Source organism: Sparus aurata, chromosome 3 (assembly GCF_900880675.1).
Source record: "Sparus aurata chromosome 3, fSpaAur1.1, whole genome shotgun sequence".
NCBI classification, from domain to species: Eukaryota; Metazoa; Chordata; class Actinopteri; order Spariformes; family Sparidae; genus Sparus; species Sparus aurata.
Genome location: NC_044189.1, coordinates 17,851,036 through 17,869,753, shown reverse-complemented (window position 1 = coordinate 17,869,753; position 18,718 = coordinate 17,851,036). Strand labels below are relative to the sequence as shown.

At 40.7% G+C, this 18,718-nt stretch overlaps 2 protein-coding genes across 6 annotated transcripts; one reads left to right on the top strand and one right to left on the bottom strand.

Moving 5' to 3' along the window:
* The first annotated feature begins 524 nt into the window (after positions 1-524).
* c3h6orf47 (chromosome 3 C6orf47 homolog) lies at positions 525-9,621 on the top strand. Of its 5 annotated transcripts, XR_003983609.1 has the most exons (4): positions 674-1,112; positions 1,381-2,803; positions 4,940-5,044; positions 6,102-6,320. XR_003983609.1 is itself a non-coding variant. In XM_030412677.1 (3 exons), the coding sequence occupies exon 2, from the start codon at positions 1,876-1,878 to the stop codon at positions 2,794-2,796; it is 921 nt and encodes a 306-aa protein (XP_030268537.1). In that variant the 5' UTR covers positions 525-614; positions 1,381-1,875; the 3' UTR covers positions 2,797-2,803; positions 6,732-9,621. The 5 variants fall into 5 exon arrangements, 4 of the variants coding, with proteins under 4 accessions (XP_030268537.1, XP_030268536.1, XP_030268538.1 ...); XM_030412677.1 differs by lacking the exons at positions 674-1,112; positions 4,940-5,044; positions 6,102-6,320 and adding exons at positions 525-614; positions 6,732-9,621; XM_030412676.1 differs by having other exon boundaries at positions 4,940-6,320.
* A 684-nt stretch (positions 9,622-10,305) lies between these two features.
* ppp1r11 (protein phosphatase 1, regulatory (inhibitor) subunit 11) lies at positions 10,306-18,700 on the bottom strand. Its single transcript, XM_030412679.1, has 3 exons — positions 18,340-18,700; positions 15,739-15,847; positions 10,306-13,527 (listed from the first exon to the last, which is right to left on the bottom strand). The coding sequence occupies exons 1-3, from the start codon at positions 18,415-18,417 to the stop codon at positions 13,343-13,345; spliced, it is 372 nt and encodes a 123-aa protein (XP_030268539.1). The 5' UTR covers positions 18,418-18,700; the 3' UTR covers positions 10,306-13,342.
* Positions 18,701-18,718: the final 18 nt, after the last annotated feature.

Here is an 18,718-nt window from a genome sequence, read left to right as displayed (position 1 = left end):
ATGGAATAAATTGAACCACATGTGTAGTGTCATGCTTTGAGGTGACATGTTACTGTTTTCTCAAATGCTTATTGTTGGAGTTGGCTTGTAGCTACTCTGTAGACAAGTAACCAAATAAGATCTAGCTTTTCATACAGGTATTAGTATGGACGGCTTAACTCCACATTGAATTTTGAACAAGATTCTCAATTTAGATATAACTTCATGCAGAAATGGGTTTTATATTCAGCAACTTTTGAATAAAGATGGTCTACTGTCATATGGTGACTTTCTGAATTATGAATGGCTCAGTTAAAACAGAATAATGTTCAATGCACTTCAGAAAGGGGCTTGACAGGAATCAAACTCGTGACAATAGCTCAGTCATCACATTGGAAAAGTAATGTCTTCAGTGAACATATTAAAGTTTAACAGAATCACTCAGTGGTCATTAATGCAGATATGATGGCAATGACATGTACCTTGACTGTAAGACATGTTCTTGGTGTGGGCTGATCTTCGCGTTAGTGTGATACCACACACGTCATGAATATATAAGCTTGACTTTTGGAGACAATCCCACCCCCTTACTAGCACTGGGAGATGGGTGTGTGATCAGACCCCGGGCGACACAGGTAACTATCAAATACCTTTTTACGCACAGCCATCAGGCAAATCCTGGGAAAAAAAACACAATCCATGGCTTACTTCCAATGACCAAGGAATACTTGAGGCCTCTGTTGTGTTCAGTGCTGGTCTATAGTCGGTGGACGTGTTTGTCGACATGGACCGCCGATAGTCCACCGTGGTTTTATTTTGAAGGGTTGAGTCCACACCGGTACTCCGTGTTCTTTGTTCTCGGCTTCAGCTGAACGTTTCAGTGGATTTGGGAGGCGGACCATCTCCCTGTGTGTTTTGCAGGCTAGCAGAACTGTCACTTGGTAACGTTAGCCGTCACAAATAGCTGAAGTCTTCCTTTAAAAAATAAAAATAAAAAAATACGATGTTGTATTTTCAACACAGCATCCGAAGGCTCAGGTACTCGGTCTGTTTGTCGACTCGTGTGATGCTAACAGGGCGGAAGTTATGCTAGTTATAGTCTGACAGACAAACTCAAGCTAACGTCCCTGAAGGTGAGCATGTATCATTATCAGACTAGCTACCGTACTTTAGAGACACTGAAAAATGTTTTCTCGACACTAAACCAGCCGGTGTCCTTAGTTTCTTTGTACCATGACAACTAAATGGACGTGGAGCATTGTAAATCCTACAGGCTAGCTAAGACAACTCCCAAGACCTGTCTAACGTTAGCTAACGTTAACTCGCATTGATGGTGACGTGGAATTTGAAGGGAGATGTAATGCTTAACCCAACTGTAAATACCCTTTGTCTCATTTTCAGATACGAGGAGTGAAGCAATGTGTTTCGGGAGACTGGAAAACAAAAACGTGTGTGACAAACATCCACATTAACGTTGTCTGACGTAATTGAGTTGAAATCTTGGTCCAGCTAAACCCAGTCACCTCCAGCTAGCCGTTGCTAACTTGCTTATTTAGCATTACTGAAGACAATGCAGAGTTACGGAGAACAACCTTGGCAGTTCCAAAGGTCGCCAGGTTTAACCAGCGACATGTAGACGAGAAAATTTACTTATAAATGTTGGCAATTAACACATTTTTATGCAAGGAATGTAGGAGGGAGGTCACTCCTTTTTTTTTTCTAGATTACTCCCCAAACACACCCACAGGTGTGTCTGTGACCTGAGGACTTAATTTTGTGAACAAGTATTACAACTTCACAACTTTACTGGCAGCACATGCATGCTTGAGCAACAGGAGCTGAGAGTGCAGTGTCTGTTTATTCAAGTAAAACAAGTTCTATAAGCCCTGAGAAAGCATGACAGCTGTGGTGGGTAGAGCTTGGGGGTGGGCGCGATCATGGGGCAGCAGTGCAGTGTCAGAGAATACCACACCAGTAAAAGCTGAAGGCCAGAAGCACGGCGGGGTCAGTGAGGGCCTCAGAGGGTGGACCTCTTGGATTTGGGGAGGGTGGAGACATCAAAGTGACCAAAGTAGTTCAGCAGAAGAGTACTGGGAAGCGCAGGAGAAGCTTCAGCCTGTGGGAATCGAAGATCTCGGCGCAGGGAAACGGGAGATGGAGGCAGGCTCAGAGCAAACTTCTAGATGGTGGAAATATCTCCCGTCCACTAACCTTTTGTGGCCAAGAAAGAAGGAACCAAGTGGACTAAGACACAGGAAACATGCCGGTAGGAGTGGAGATGTGTCGGACCGTGATATTGATGGGGACTTTTCCGATTATGGAACGCCTCCTCCATCTCCTACGCCTCCCTCCTCTCAGCTGACATCTCCTTTCCGACTCTTTGCACAGAGCTTGACGGTGGAAATCCTACCAGAGCACCATGAGATCTGTTTCAATTTCCTCCGCCACTTCTTTGACCTGTTTGTTGTTGGCTTCCTGTGGACTGTGTCCCCCCCTGCCAAGCTGATCTTGGAGGTTTTAGGGGTACAGGGAGCACTGAGGCTGTGGCTTCATGGTATGGCCATGTTTTTTGTCTCAACAGTTGGAATGGCAGGACTGCTCTGGTTGATCCAGGAGTATCTCCCTCAGTTTGCTTTGATCTATGGTATTATACAGGCCATAGTGATCTCTGTCAGTGTCCGACAGAGTGTGATCCTTGGTGGAGAGGAAGAAAAAGAAGAAAAGGGCGAGGAGGGCAAGGAGACTGATGAAATGAAAGCCAGTAGGGAACATAAGGAAAAGCCTTTGAAAATGAAAGACAAAGTGAAGACAAATTAAACTTGAGGTAAGCCCTTACACTCCTCCAGTATGATGTTTGGGTAATGTTTCACCACCTGTAAATCTTCTGATTTCATCTCTCAGTTAGGTTTCAGCAGTATTTTGTTTTTATGACTGTACAAGTTGAATTGGAAGTTGAACTCTCAAACCAAAAATGTAAGGAAATGAATCAGTATAAAAAACTGCAGGAAGGAGCAGGTGATGAGACACACAGCTGAAGCTGTAGTGTTACTGCTGCAGATAGTATAGTTTTAAAATCCAGATCGTGAAAACGGGTTTCAATCCGTACATAAGGAGAATCTTCACAGATGTTCTTGTCTCTGAATTCAAACCTGCACAGGCTACAAGACTTGAAAATAGTGGCTTATCACACGTCACTGATTGTTGTTATTAAGATTATTGTGCCAGAGAGAGCCCTCATGTGATCTGAAAAGAAAACAAATGAAGACTGGCACAACAACTTGCAGCAGTTATGTTAATACTTTGCAGTGAGAAGAAACAAAAGCAGAAAACGAGTCTGCATGACAAAATGGTTGGGGAGACATGGTCAAGATAGGCGGTCTATTCTTCAATGAGACCTGGAGATGAGAGTTTTATTAATTGTCAACAGTATTGTGTTAAATATCGTTAACCTGGGGATCAACTGCTACGGGGTGACTCTTATTGGCTACTTTTAAGTACTGGCATGATGGCAATTGAGGTCTCCCAGATCTTGAATGCTAAGTATCAAACAGTCTGGAGGAGTTGGGGAGGTTTAAGACTGGATTTGTACACCCCTAACAGATAATCTGTTATCAAAGCCAGACCTTTGCGTACGACCAAGCTCTTGGACCAGATTTCTCCTCCGAAGCACAATTTTGAGGTACTTCTACTTTAGGTGACTATCCCATTCTGTACCCTCTATCTCTTTTTTACTACTGGTACATTACAAATACTTTGCTGGAGTGGGGTTTGAACTAGAGTTTTTTTAGGCAAGTCTCCTAGATGTTTAACTTTTTATAGCCAGTCTTGTCCCAAATAGAAAATGTAGGATTATTTACGAAAATAAACAAAATCAACCGTGACATTTTATTAGATAGATAGATAGATAGATAGATAGATATACTTTATTGATCCTAAGCTGGGAAATTACAGTGTAGCAGCAGCATTATACACAGAGACAATAACAACACAATGAAATAAGAGGAACAACCTAGACATATTAAATAGCAATAGAAAAAAGTAATATACAAAAATGTACAAAATGTATACAAGTGTATAAATAAGCAGAGCGACTGTAGTGCAAGATAAAATATAAGGTGCGGTGAATAGAGTGTGTAAAATCAAAGTGCGCAGACACTATGTGTAATGACCAGAGTTTTAGCTGTTATTATTGTACAGTGTGATGGCATGTGGCAGAAAAAGATTTCCTGTATCTGTCCCTTCGACAGCGGAGCTGCAGCAGTCTGTGAGAGAAGGTGCTCCGCTGTCTGTCTACTGTGTGATGGAGAGGGAGCTGATCATTGTCTATGATGGATAACAGTTTATTCAGCGTTCTCGTCTCCATCACTGTCTCAAAAGACTCCAACCTGAGACCAAGTACAGAGCCAGCCTTCTTGATGATTTATCAAGTCTGTTAGTGTCGCTGGCTCTGTTGCTGCTGCCCCAACACACAGCAGCAAAGAAAATGACGCTGGCAACAACAGACTGGTGAAAGATCTCCAACATCTTGCTGCACACGTTGAAGGATCTCAGCTTCCTCAGGAAATAGTCTGCTCATCCCCTTCTTGTACACAGCCTCGGTATTAGATTTCCAGTCCAGTCTGTTGTCGATCATCACTCCCAGGTATCTGTAGTCCTCCACCTCTTCCACCACCTCCCCTCTGATCCGTAGTGGCTGCGAAGGCATCTTCTTCCTCCTGAAGTCGATCACCATCTCTCTGGTCTTGTCGACATTCAGCCTCAGATAAATATAATGTACATATAATTATCAGTCAACAATTAACATAGCTTGGTTTGATTCTAACTTACATTTGATCTGCTGCCAAAGTGTCTTGGTCAATGGGATGCAGGCAACAAAAATGACGCTATCGTGCCTATTATGTTGAGCGGTAATGTCCCGCAAGCTGTTACTTTGTTGTGCACCTCTGAATTTCATAACCAGGCATGCGCTGCACTTTTCATCTCAACGCGGATGTCGGGTGGGAACAGAGAGGTCCCACCGACCCTGGTGGAACATCAGAAACAGACGACAATGTCGGCAGTAACGGTAAATCACAATGCACAAATGCCTTGTTTGTTAGTTAGTCAGTGTTTACCAATGTAGTCAGGAAGTATGGCTACTCACTGAAAAAAAAAATTGCACCGTCGTGCTGATGAGTTGTCCTGCCCCACATATTTTGTTCTTCAAACCTAAGAAAACATGTTTGGTACAGACCTCACAGGGCTCCAGACTAACGTTTTCCACTAGTAACAAAGTGATGTAGTGCTTCATTTTCCATGACTTTTCTTAAGAGTGTGTAGCTCCTCCTAAAACCAGATTTTATTTAGAAAAAACACCAGTCGATAAGTTTAGAGTATAAACTGTTTTCCACTTTCTTATTGGGGTACATGACAACATTGGAGTGGTTAACTGATGAGAAAAACTGCAATTTGGGGGCACCAAATTGTCTAGAGCCAGCCCTGCTCTGACAGAGCTGTCAGCAGCTGCCTGCAGAGACAATCGAGGTTGAGCTACAGTTTTAAAACTGAACTAAAGAGCAGGATGCACACATATACTTTCTCTGATTGTGTAGAAAGCTGATGTTTTCACATCACAGACCGGACTCTCTATAACAGACAAACAGAGTCCCACCTGACTCATAAGAACGAGTCCACGAGTGGGCTCAATGAACACTGTATTTACATATAAATATTTGCATCAGCACATATGCTGCTAGTTCTCCAAAAATGGTTGCAGTCTGGAGCCCTGCCTCAACAAATGTAATATCATCATTATTTATTAGTTTTTTCAGTGACAATAAAAAAAAAAACATGCTATAATGACCATTCCCACTAATCTTAAATATGTTTTTACTATATTGTACAGCCCTACCAGAAAGTTATTATTTAACCTTTGCGCTCTCTATTGTAGTTTATTTCCTGCTATACAGAACATGTGTCACAAGCCAAAACAATAAAAAAAAAAAAAAAAAGCTTTTATAACAACTTTTAGTGTGTTGTGTTATGTTTTTTGTTTTGTCTTTGTTAAGCAGGAGTTAATTTGTTACCTTTCAGAAGATGTCATTGTGCTTTTTTTGCCTAATTACAGTTTTTCTGTATTAAAGGATGATTGGGTGAGCAGTGAAGTTGTGCACCCTGGACAATGTGATGTCTTCAGCTTCATCACTCTCTCTGGACCATCGTCCACCAGGGGCAGCTCTTCACCCTGTGTGATGGACTCCATCATGTGTTATGTCTCCATCTTATCCTGTCTTTTTTAGTCTTTATTGAAATGTGTTAAGGCAATACAAGGGAAGTGGTAAATAAAAGTATTGTATTTACTATGTTTGTGTCTGCGTGGCTTATTTCACAGACAGATCATCAAAACATCACATGGTCTCTTGGCAAACAGAACATCAGATTTCTATTTTATTAAGAGATTAGAAATATATCTACATAGACATGTGGTGGTTAGACACTATGTCAAAGCTAAAATGTTAAAAGCAGTAAAGTCTTATCACAGTATAGGATGCTTACACTGCACAAAGATGGATCACAAAACCTTGTCAAAACATGAATGCCTGCGATAACTATATAAATTCCCCCCTTAAAAGGCATTAGACCAATATGATGAAACATCTCCCTATCTTAATTCAAAAACACTGTCTTTCAATTTAAGAGCATACTTTTACAACTGCACTATCCAAAATGGCAAATGTTAGCTGTTTGTTAAAAAAGTTGTGTCTTTCCCGCAGTGAGAAGTTGCTGTCTACTCTGGATTCCACCAACATCAGGCCACCAAGTGTTTGACATCACAACAGCGGGACTACATGGACTGTTCTGCTGTACCACTGTTTTCTGCAGTGTGATGTAAGAATTGTGTTGCACACTTATTATAAACTCCTAGAAATTGTGTTAATGTGACTTTGTTTTCAACACTATTGATCTACACTTTATAGCAGTTTGGCCTCATTTGTTGTACTACTACTATTGTCAGGATCAGAAATGAATGAGGCCCTGAATGTTCAAGAAATGCCTATTATGTCAAAAAAAGAGAGACACCCAATATTTAGGAAATATTCTATTTCATTTTGTCTTGTTTTCATTGTATTTCTTGTCTTGTGGGACTATGAATCAGCGTGCAACAGTCACCTGGTTTGGGAATAGGTTGCCTTTGGTTCACTCTGTGTGGAAAAATGAACAAATTTCAATGCAAAACAGCCAAAAACACAGCCTTAACTAGTAGAGGTTTAATCCAGCACCACCCAGGGGGAAAAATTCAAACCAATACAAACAACTGCATGAACAAAAACAAATAAAACAACACTCGCCCAAGGCACAGAAGCTTGGACAAACTGAAGTTCAAATATCAGATAATATCAAAGCTCCTGAAAGTCAGGCCAAAACACTAAGAAAATTGTCAGTGACTGTAAGACTATGCCTGTCCCTGACATATTCATCAAATCTTGAATTAACCTGAAGCTCATACAACAGATATAATCAGGTGTTAACTGTTTTGGAGTGATCTCTTACTGGCTCCAGTAGATTCACTTGAATTTGTTCATTGTCCTTTGTTAAACTTCGACCTGTGGATTCACACAGCTGACCCCTAGAAACTCTGAAACAGAACGCTGATGTGTATGTGCCTTTATTGGAGCAAAAAAGAGGGAGGAAGCCTGGCGAAGGGATGAGCAAGTAGTAACCACCAATGCTGACCTATAGGTTTAAGCACCAGCAAATTAAGTCACACACAATCACACTGACATTAATAAATCTACTATATTTAAGCCGTAAGTCAGCATTGTCTCTGACCAGTGGTCACCTAATAGGCATGGAATGAATGGCTTCATCACCTGCTGGTGTGGTTGCTGCTTGTTCACAACTGTAAATTATCAAATGTCCAACAATTCTACTGGTCAATCTGTTTTGTACTTTATATATTTTCACATATTAAACCTGTTTAACCTGTGGAAGAAGCATGTCAAGACTTTACTACTTACAGTGCATGGAGTACATCACATTGAGATTCCTCATCATATGGACGTGGCACTATTATAGTTGCTTGTTCTGAGAAAGTGTCTGAGAAATTGTAAACGTACACATCGTAATGTGTTCTCTGTACACAGTTGTTTCATGCCTTATGTCATGTTCCCTGATATTGCTTGATTGAAACATTTGAAATGTTTTTATTGGGAATGTTGGCCACACTTTCAACACAAGTCTGTATTTTTATGGATTTTTGTGATGCTTTAGATTCCTTACCTGTATCACAGCCTGTAAATGTGACATTAAGGTCATTTTCATGTGTGTACACATGATGAATGACAAAATGTGTTAAAATCCCAATGTTATCTCAAATGCATAACTACTGCCAGATTCAAATAAGAACTTATAAAGCAAGTACTTTTCACCATACCGGTACTTCCATATTGATGTGAATGAAAGCCCGGAGGGGTAAGGAGGGATTTTTACAAACATTGTTTTTTGGTGCCCCATTTTCTACATCTGATCTAAATTGTTTTCTCACCTGTGTTTATGACTTAAAAAAAACACAATTATTATTCTTTTTATATTTACATTATTATTATTATAAGAAAAGGTTTGGCAAGAGAGTGTTTTTTTTTTCTTCAGCACATTTTTAGAGTTTGTTTTTGTAATACTCATTTCGGCCACAAGAGGCAGTGTGGCAAGTGTACCACTACACTATGTTTTCAATGGGACTAAGAGCATTCATGTTTTCCTCCAAGGGAGTTTTAATTAAGTATAAGTACATACTGTACGGTAAAGCCTCTTGTGCCTTCGGCCTCTTGTGGCCAAAATTAATATTATAAAGTAGACTTTGGATTCACAACTTGAATTAGTTTTTTCTCCTGGAAAGCTTTCACCGACCTGCTTTGCGACCTTTTTTATCCTGACAAAACATTTTTTCAGTTCTTAATTCATAAACATAGGAGAGAGAACATACAATTCTTCACTTGCCACTCAGGGCTTCCATAGAGTGCTGCCATCATGACAGATAAAATTAGGTAGTAAAACAAGAAGGGCAGCAGAGGTTCCACATTGTCTACCAAGGTCTTTGAAGTTAAAAATCAGCAGAAAATTAATAGTACTTATGTATTTTCAAACATTAAAATTGGATTTTGACATTTTTTCAAATGTACACACAATCAAAGATAAATATTTTAATTTCATTTTAATACTGGTATGTACAGATTTCGAGAGAGAATGTCGAATTATATTAGTTTTTTTTTTTAGTTTTTTTTTTACAACAATTTGAGTCCCAAGAAGGTGACCCAATGTCTACAAATATTTGCGGCCTTTTATTCATTGTTTGCTTACATGGAGCTTTTATTGCAGTGATATTAACACTGATGTTCCCTTGTACGAAAAGCTATTTTTATATGAGCAGCCAACAGACCTAACAAGTGCAGGATCACTGTAGCTGAAGAAACTCTGTCCCACTTCCTTAGATGAGGAAGGAAGACTTCACCAATACCTTTTATGTAGTTTTAACCTGGAAGTAGTCAGAGGAAGTATCTGCTGTGATCTATTACTGTACATCTTATTTATGGCCACTTTGAACTTAACACTACACTGAAGTGAAATGCTCTCTCTTGGCTAAATAAAAACTGATCTGCTCTTTGATTCTGTCTTTGTTTTGATTTTCCACACATTTTAAAATCCACAATGAAAGTACCATTCACACTGCCTTTTCAAGGCAATATTCTTGCGCTTAATTCGGCCTCACCTCCTCCGTGAAAGTTATACTGTGGAATGGGGGGCTGTTTTCGTTACGCCTCTGATCCGCCATGGGGGGTATTGACACAGTTGCAATAGTGGCAAGATGACGTCTGTGTGAAAGGGAGAGATATCTACTGACAGGATTTATAAACAATTAGTTAGCGTCAGCTGTTTCTCTGGTGATATGCTGCCCGTTTTTGGGAATGTGAATTCAACAGTTGGTCAATTCTTACATAGTGCACCTTTAAGGTCTTTATCATGTTAGGTGACATTCTGCTGTGGTAAATTGTATATCCTTACATTCCCTCACACAGGTACTGTCAAACAAACTACCCCACTGTCAACCTGAATCTTCGGAGGTTACTTATTTTTCCGCAGTGGGCAATCTGTCCTTGGATCAGACTGAAAGGGGAGACATTTATGCTTCAACGCAGATGTTAAGCTGACTTGTTTTTTTATCCACTTTCTCATCCAAATTTCTCGGGTGACAAGAAATGGGATGTTTTCTTCAGCTCTTATACCCCTTAGTGGGGACTGCGAAAGGATGCATAACCACCTGGCGTCACACCCGTAAGCAATATACACACATTTATTTCACAGTTGAATCACTGTTCAAAACTTTAATTCACATTAAATCTGCTCTCATGATGCTTAATAGTATATACAGAAAGGTGCATCACCAGTACAAGGACAGTGTACATACAGTATGCAACAATGTCAATGTGTAAGATAGTACATAAAGTGGTAGCATAAATAAGTGTAATCCACACTACTGTCACATATCAAACATGGTCTGAAAACTGGATGATGGAGCCTGCATCAGTTGAGGTTTTGGTCATAGCTGAGACATGCTTTTTCCCGTACGCCACATCAGCTGCAACCCAGTTACATATGTACAGCCTGGTTGGGAGTGGACCTCCGTTCATAGAGCGCTGCATTTTTGCCTTTAATTAATTTTACTTCATCAATCAACATGTCAGTCGCTCTGCAGAGCACGGCAGCAAAAAGCACAAACACCCATCTTGTAACCTTAAGTAGAATTCTCAAGTGAAACTGAAGATTTTTTTTTTTTTAACCGATGACATGCAGCTGAATATACTGGAAACCTGTGGCGCTTTGTCCCGAGGAGTTAATAGGGTTAGACGGCCCTAAATCAAAAAAATACATATTTATCCTCTGACCTGCAGTGCTGCTCGTCCATCTAGATTGCTCGGTGCGAGTTGCCAAGTTTTGGAAATGTTGGCCGCAGAGTTGTCTGCCTTATTTGACTATAGTGAATTAGATGGCACTTGACAAGGAAATTACATATTTCATAATCTCAACAGCAATGAGTCTTTCCAGAAGTCATGACCCATTTACGAAAAGTAATCCACAGACTTTTCTGTGAGTACTATCATGTGAGAACTGTTTTCTTACAGCTGAACGACACCTGCCAGCTGTATCGCCACACAAAAAGCAGCACAAGCCTTTTATACCTTTCTGTGCAGTGATACAGACCTTTTATGTACATTCCAGTCTTGTGTAGCATGAGACAGATCAGAAATTGTCACACAGGTTGGCACAAACCAAGACTGGTCTCAGAATCACCAAATACTTGTCCTAACAAGTGAGATATGTGGTGGTGTCAAGTTTTCAGTCTTTTCTGTTTCCAACTTCTCACTTACTGGTTTGTAAGTGCAATGTTAATATACAGACTGTGGTCAACTGCATGTCAAGTATAATTTAGAAAATAAGACCAGCAAAATAACTCTGCCACTTTGTCAAAGGGGAAAATAAACAGCCGGACAACATTTCATGGCCTCTCTACAACCATCTCTTCAAAGCTCCTAATGTACTGAATGCTGCGTTCCTGAGATTCCTCGGAGTCAGAGAGTCTACGCTGCCGGGGGAAAACGATATGTGACCGCACTTCCTGTCGGAACGATAAGCGTGGAATCAACTCTGCAGTGATCTGATCGTGACATTATAACTGGCGCCTTTATATGTTTCAAGCCAATTCATGATAAAATTCAAAGGTCATCGTTTTCCACAGCACTCCAGACTCTATTTTTTTGGTAACAGGCGGCCACCGTTACAACAGGATGAAAATCATATCTTTAAAGTCTGATGAAGGTTCTCAGTATATCTTTATATGATGTCTATAAGACCTGAAGTGATTCAATAGAGGTCAACAAAGTTTTTTTACTGGGACGATACCGACACCAATTAATAAACAATAAACAGGAACCAATACATGTGCAGTAAAAGTTCACATTAAATATTAAATATTAAAGATAAAATTAAGAATCACCAGTGATGAAATGCAACAAAGCACACTTGCTCAAGTGCTGTACTTAAGTACCATTCTAAGATGATTTACTTGAGCATTTCCATTTTCTGAAGTCGCAGTTATGTAATGTACATTTGCAGTAAAAGGGGTAAAACCAGGCAAATACATGGGCTTTGAGAATTCCGTTATCAGCATTGCAACTCCTTAAATATGTATATAGAGGGGTTAAAGACAGTTCCCCCCAGTCCATTGCTAATGAGGTCGCTAGGCAGATGATAAAATGTGTTTTAGCTTTTAAAACAAATACCAGACGCTTTAACTAGGCTGATTCAATGATGCAAGCTGTGGTTCCTTATCCTGACTTGGTGAGGTGTCATCACTACACAACATGGACCATTTAAAGTATGTAACCAGTGTTTTTGCATATTTTTAAGTTCATTTGACAAATTACATATTTTACATTACCGCTGCTGACTATTTTCCTGAGCATCTTTTTTCGTTTTTGAATGATTTCCAGGTGGTAAAAATCGTGATTGTAGAGGCTGGAAACTTGAGTTATACATTTGGATTCAGGTATATGAGACATTTTGTGCCAAAAAACAGAGATAGAGAGAAAAAAAGAGATAATTGTTTGAGTTCCTTAATCAGCAATATCTGCCAATATATATTTACACATTTACAGTACATGTTATGTAAAGCCAGTACCTTTGAGCTTTTTTCAACTGCGACCCTTCCTGCATGTCTACATAACAAATCTGCCAAAAATAAAAGCAAAACTTGTTGTTCACTGTGATGGATAACAGACCTCAAAGTTTATTTTCACACAAGAATGAAATCAAAAGAAACCAATGGGTGCCTGAAAAATAGGGAGGAAGGGAAATAGGAAATTCTACCATCCTTAAACGTGCTTTGAAAAATGCTCAGCAGTGAAGTAATGCATACTGCATTTGATTTGTAATAAAAGGCTAAAACGTGCAGAAAGACTGGTAATGCCCTTTAAACTCCATTAATACTGCAGCATGTCTCCTTATTGATTGAGGTGTTAAAAAGAAATCTAAAATGTGAACTTGGGAGTTATCGGTCCACGTTACATATGTGACTTGGCACAACACTGATCCTGCTTTAAAGTGATAAAACAAGAGCAGGGTTTTCAATTTGGCCAATTCAATAATCCACGTTACTCTGAGTTTTGTAGAGCTGCAGCCACGGGCCAGCAGCTAGTACCTTCTGACTCACGACAGGAACGCAGCATCAGGCCTGCTCGTACTTCAGTGATGGAACTAAACTAAAAAAAAAAAAAAAGTTTTGTTGTGGTGAGAAACCGCTTGGACCCCACCAATCAGCCTGCAGCGCCCATTAGTGGGTATGTGACCCTCCGGCGTTCGGGGGCACTGTGGTACCCCCACCCCCTCTCTGTCCATTGCCTCTCCTGCCGTGGCCCAGGATGCAGTGAGCGCTGCCACACCCTTCATCGTCATCGTCTCCCTCGCTTTCAGAGGAGGACTCTCCGAACTGTCGGGGCTTCTCATAAATACAGCAGCCTGGAACACAAGATACAGGATTAAGACTGATCCTCATGATCTGCCTCTGCAGCTAATGCCTTCACTGGCACATGGTAAGCCCTTCATTCTTGCTAAAGTGAAAGTGGGGTAAAAATAGCCCTTCAGCTGCTGTTCGATTGATTGATCAAGTTATTTAAATTTTAATAAATAAAAGGTACCGATCGCACAGACACTGCCAGGAACATTTCGCCTGGCTGGCACTCCTCTTCTGCGCATCGCCTTCTTCTTGCAGTTTTTACATGAAAATATGTCCTACTTTACAGCACAAGGCACAGTAGTCGACAATGTTTACCATTATTTAAGCACGGCGGCCACCATTCAATGCAGTTTTTTCCAAAACTAACTTTTCCAAGGCGTTTTTTAAAGCAACTGCACCTCTGAGATCAGTCTGTTGGTGCACAAATATGAAAGAAGATCAAGCCCATATGAAAAGGAAACGAAAACTAAACTAAATATTTAGGTTCCTCTGAAATACCATCATTGAGCGTGTCAATTATATGAAATATATTCTAGAGTAGTAAAGCAGCTTTTTTTTATGCAATATGGAATCATTTAAGATTTCTTCCATGTACACAGGCTTTAACACACAGTAAGTATGTGTATACTAACACACACATAGGGCAGTTGTTTAGGCAGCACTGTGCCACAGTAATTAGTGCCGTCGCCACACGTTCACAGGACGATGGTCCTGGGGTCATTTTCCGGTCAGGGCAGGGCTTTCTCTTTGGAGTTCACATGTTCTCCCGGCGCTGCTGTTTCCCTCACCATCATAACATGTACTGTATATTAGGGCACTGGCAAAGAACTGGAGTGGGTCGACTGGGAGCCGTACAGTGTACAGTGGCTGCTACTGCTCCAAAGGAATGCTTCTATATTGTACTCAGTACGACTGTATGCGCCCCTCTTCTAATGAATAGAAAGACTGTAAGTGTTATAGGCATATACGAACCACGCTCAGTCTTTACTTATATTCAAACAGAATGACAGAATATCCATCTTTCTGATTTGCCGTAAGTCAGTCAACCTGTGGGCTACACCTGTACCCAATATATATTCAAGCATTAGCACTCTAACAAGGATGTACAGATGACGATCACTTGATTGATTTGATACTAAATAAAACACCCTCATGTGACTATTATCTGTATCATACATAGGGCTGTAGTGATACACTAATCTCACGATACGATACACGATATTCAGCTCACGATATGATATATATCACGATATTCAGCCAACGATATGATTCGATACACTTACATCATTTTCTGAAAGATTTTAAAAGGGACAGTGTGATTTTGGTGACATCTTGTGAGTGAATACGACAATACAACCATTGAATTAATTGTAGGGCTACCATCACAATATTTTGCCCTCGATAATGATAATATCACGATACAGCGATTCTGCGATAATCGACATATTGCAAGAAATTTCATCCACGATACATCACGATATCTGTGTCACTGAGGAAATTCAAAATGTATTGACTGCACTGAATCCATTTCACAGGAATTACAAAACACTGTCAATCAATTTCACATGAATGACAACGAAGTAAACAAAGAGTATATTGCACAGTGTCTCTTCTTAACACACACACTGACTACAACTATCATTAAATATCTATATGTGTGGGTTTCAGAGCTACTTAACCCATTTTTTTAATTTTATTTGGTTGTATACCTATGTTTGAATAAAGATAAAGCTGTCCTCCGAAGAGGGGTGGTGGTGGTGGGCCAAAAAAATAATAATAATTTTTTTTTTTTTTTTTACATTTTCAAATATCGATATTTGGCACCAGTGTATCGTTAATGTACCTCAAGACGAAATATCGCGATATAACGTAGTATCGATATTTTGGCACACCCCTAATCATACACCACTGCATAGAATATTCTGATTGGTTGGTTTGCAGTGGGGTGTAAATTTTGATACCGAATTTGGACGCAGGCTGTCTTTTGTGTCAAAAGCTCGAAAAAAAATGTTGGCGAGTGCATCTCAAAGTGAGTGAGTTTAAGACAGGTGATCTAATATTGTCAACTTCCATCTGAAAGTGTGGAAAAAAAATTAACACAATCTCTAGAATGACAGCATTTTTCGACAGCATTCAAAAGCAACATAGCAAGCTATAGCTAACAACTGCACTGATTAGATTTCAGTGTGTGCTGATAGATAAGATGAACTCACACTTTGAAGACCTTCTTCCCAGGTGCTCGTTGTCGACAGTGTCACTGGACCACTCCACCTTCTTCTCAGTCTTCCTCTTCCTCAGCTTGATTGTCAGGCTTCGTCCTTCCTGTAACATATGAGAGGTCTGCTGTGAGAAACCGGGCGTATTGGTTTACTATGCCACCACACAGCAGGACAGTCCTGGCTCCAAGTCAGCAAAACATTCCTCTGCCATATATGAAGTATTTTTCCAATGGACCGCCATTATGAGAGAAATCTGTAAAAACTGTTGACGGGGCAACAAGGTCAATTACGAATCTTTCTATTCTGAACATTAGATTCATGGAGGTTTCAGGGTTGCAAGACTTTCCTCAACCCCCAAAAAGGGATTTATAAATCTATGACATGTCTTAAGCAGGAACTCGAGGGCGGAGCCGGCGGGAGAATCACTACTATGCATATTCAGTGGGCTGCATTAACCAGGGACCTGTTTCAGACAGTGTTTAAGATGTGACTGAATGATAAAGGAAACGAAACATTGTGTATGACAGCAGGCGACACAGGAAGGAAGGAGTAAGAGAGAAACTCAGACTGTGGCCCCATTCACACTACCTTTTCATGGGGCGCGTTTATTCCGCCTCACCAGAATAAAAGGCGGAATGGGAGGGACGGGTTCATTTCGCCTCTGATCTGTCAGCGGAGGTAGTCACGCAGCTGTAACAGAGGCTAGACGACGTCTGCGTGTAAGGATAACACCGGCAGCACGGGAAAAGGGTGGGACGTTCTGAAGTGTGAACCCCAGACTGCTGCCGATGTGCTGTATGGCACCTTGCATGGCAGCCACCGCCATGAGTGTATGTATGTATGTTTGAAATATTGTAAGTCACTTTGGACAAAAGCATCTGCTAAATGCCCTAAATGTAAATCTCTGTGAAAATTGCTTTTGTTGAAGAAAACCTGCCCATGAGCAAGCTAGATTCACTGAGTATGTTACCGTAGTAACTGAGCCTCAGTTTAAGTTAACTCTCAAGCTTAATGAACTCAGAATTTTCACTAAACCGGCTTTCTTAAACAAGGGCCCTGAGAGTAAACCTGGAAGCTAAAAAAAGATATTTGGCATACTTTGCAGCGCAGCGAACTCCAGCACTGACAAATGAGACAGGCTGACCAACGCGCACTGCAGAACTTACACAATTGAATCCAACTCTGATGTGAAGTATACTGTATATAACTTGCCCAGTCTGTTCTGTCAAAAAAAAAAAAAAAAAAAAAACCTGCACCCTTCAACATCTTGGACAGTAATGACATCCCCGGAGCTAACGGTGCAGCGGGGAGGCTGCTCTCCACAGCTGGAGACATGACATTAATAACAACACAACCCACCCTCCTATTGCTTCAGACTTCTCAGAAAGGCAGCAGACTGTGACATCAGTTTAGATTTCATTCATCAACGTGGAAACGAGTTACCTTCTTGAAATAAAATGGCTGTTGAACCATTTATCCGTCTGTTTGTTATTCTCATACTGTTTTCCAGTGAAGAACACCAAAGCACAAACCAGGACTTGGACGCTGATTTTATTATTATTATTATTGTTTTAGATTGCACCTGTTATTCTGGTCTGTAAGTACGAGATCTCTTTTCACCATCTTTTCCATGCATGTAAAATCAATGCATTGCAAAACACAAAATGTGTAATTATTTTTTAGAATTTGTTCATAGTGGGTTGACTAAGAGACAATATTGATTACTGTTAAAATTCCTGCAAAGTGATATTTCACTAGCAGGTGAAAAGCGGTCTTCAGATATGAATTTTGCACCGAAAACATCATGACAATGGAACTATATAGATTATGAGATGCTGATAAATAAGCACATCATCCTACACTCAATTTTTAACCACATTCATATGCAATTTCCTGCTGGGGATCAATAAAGTATTTCTGATGAGCGTTCCACCCATATCTATATATCTGTATCTGTATCTATAGATATTTAGATATAATAATGGGTGGAAAGCCAAAAACAAAAAGCATCTGCACATTAGATTCTGACACCATGAGCAGTATCGTACCCCTCCCTCACACAGCCCCCATCCCTGTGGTCTCTGTCCCTGCTACAGATGTTGGAACCTGGCCGCAGGGATTTGCTCCCGTTCAGCCACCAGAGCATTAGTGAGGTCCAGCACTGATGCGGGCCCAATAAGGCCTGGCTTGCAGTCGGACTTTAAGTTTCATCTCAGAGGTGATGGACGGGGTTCGGGTCAGGGGATCTTTGTAGACAAACAAGTTCTTCCACAGCATTAACACATGCTAAACACACCAGTCCGTATTGCGCACAGCGAGACACACAGCTGCTGATGTATCAACAGCACTTAGCTGTCACACAAACATGCACTGTCATTTAACTGTAACTTAGTGATACGAACAGATGAGGCCTTGTGAAGCTTCCTGAAGCAGGGCTGATAGAGTCATGTTATATTTCACGCTGACAACATGAAAGCTATCTACAAGTAGCGAGGCCTCGTACAGACTGGAAACACTTAAACGCGAAGCGGCTTCGTGCTCTGCTGGCAAAACAGTCCAAAACGTGTTCACGACCAGCCCTCCATCATTATTCACCTGCTGGGGCGGCGGCGGTGTGCTCGTCTCCACAGTCTCCGTTATCGTCTCACTCGATGTCCCGGGAACCTCCGCCATACCTGGGGCCGCTTTGCTAACGCTACCGTTCACGTTAGCTAGCTTAAAGGTGTTAAAAAAAACCAGAGTCGACTGTCAGTGTCTCCAATGTAAAGTTACGATAACGACGAGGACCGACCCTGGTTCTTTAAATTGCAAACTGTGAAGGTTGGAGATTCCGATGACTATGAGACGCTGAGCACTTCGGTAAGAAGGGAACCAACAGAACGTCAAGTTGAAACTGAGTTAGCCCGATTGGTAGCGGATGTTTAATGTTGTCACGTCCAAATGACCGTCGGCTAGCTTGTGTTCATCATGGTGC

Bases quoted from the DNA above. Each gene is read 5' to 3' on its own strand.
- c3h6orf47 (XM_030412677.1), top strand. From the start codon at position 1,876: ATGACAGCTGTGGTGGGTAGAGCTTGGGGGTGGGCGCGATCATGGGGC.
- ppp1r11 (XM_030412679.1), bottom strand. From the start codon at position 18,417: ATGGCGGAGGTTCCCGGGACATCGAGTGAGACGATAACGGAGACTGTG. The intron at 15,848-18,339 runs GTGAATAATGAT...CATATGTTACAG, and splicing joins CACCGCCGCCGCCCCAGCAG to GAAGGACGAAGCCTGACAAT. The intron at 13,528-15,738 runs GTGAGTTCATCT...CTTGTGTTCCAG, and splicing joins GGGAAGAAGGTCTTCAAAGT to GCTGCTGTATTTATGAGAAG.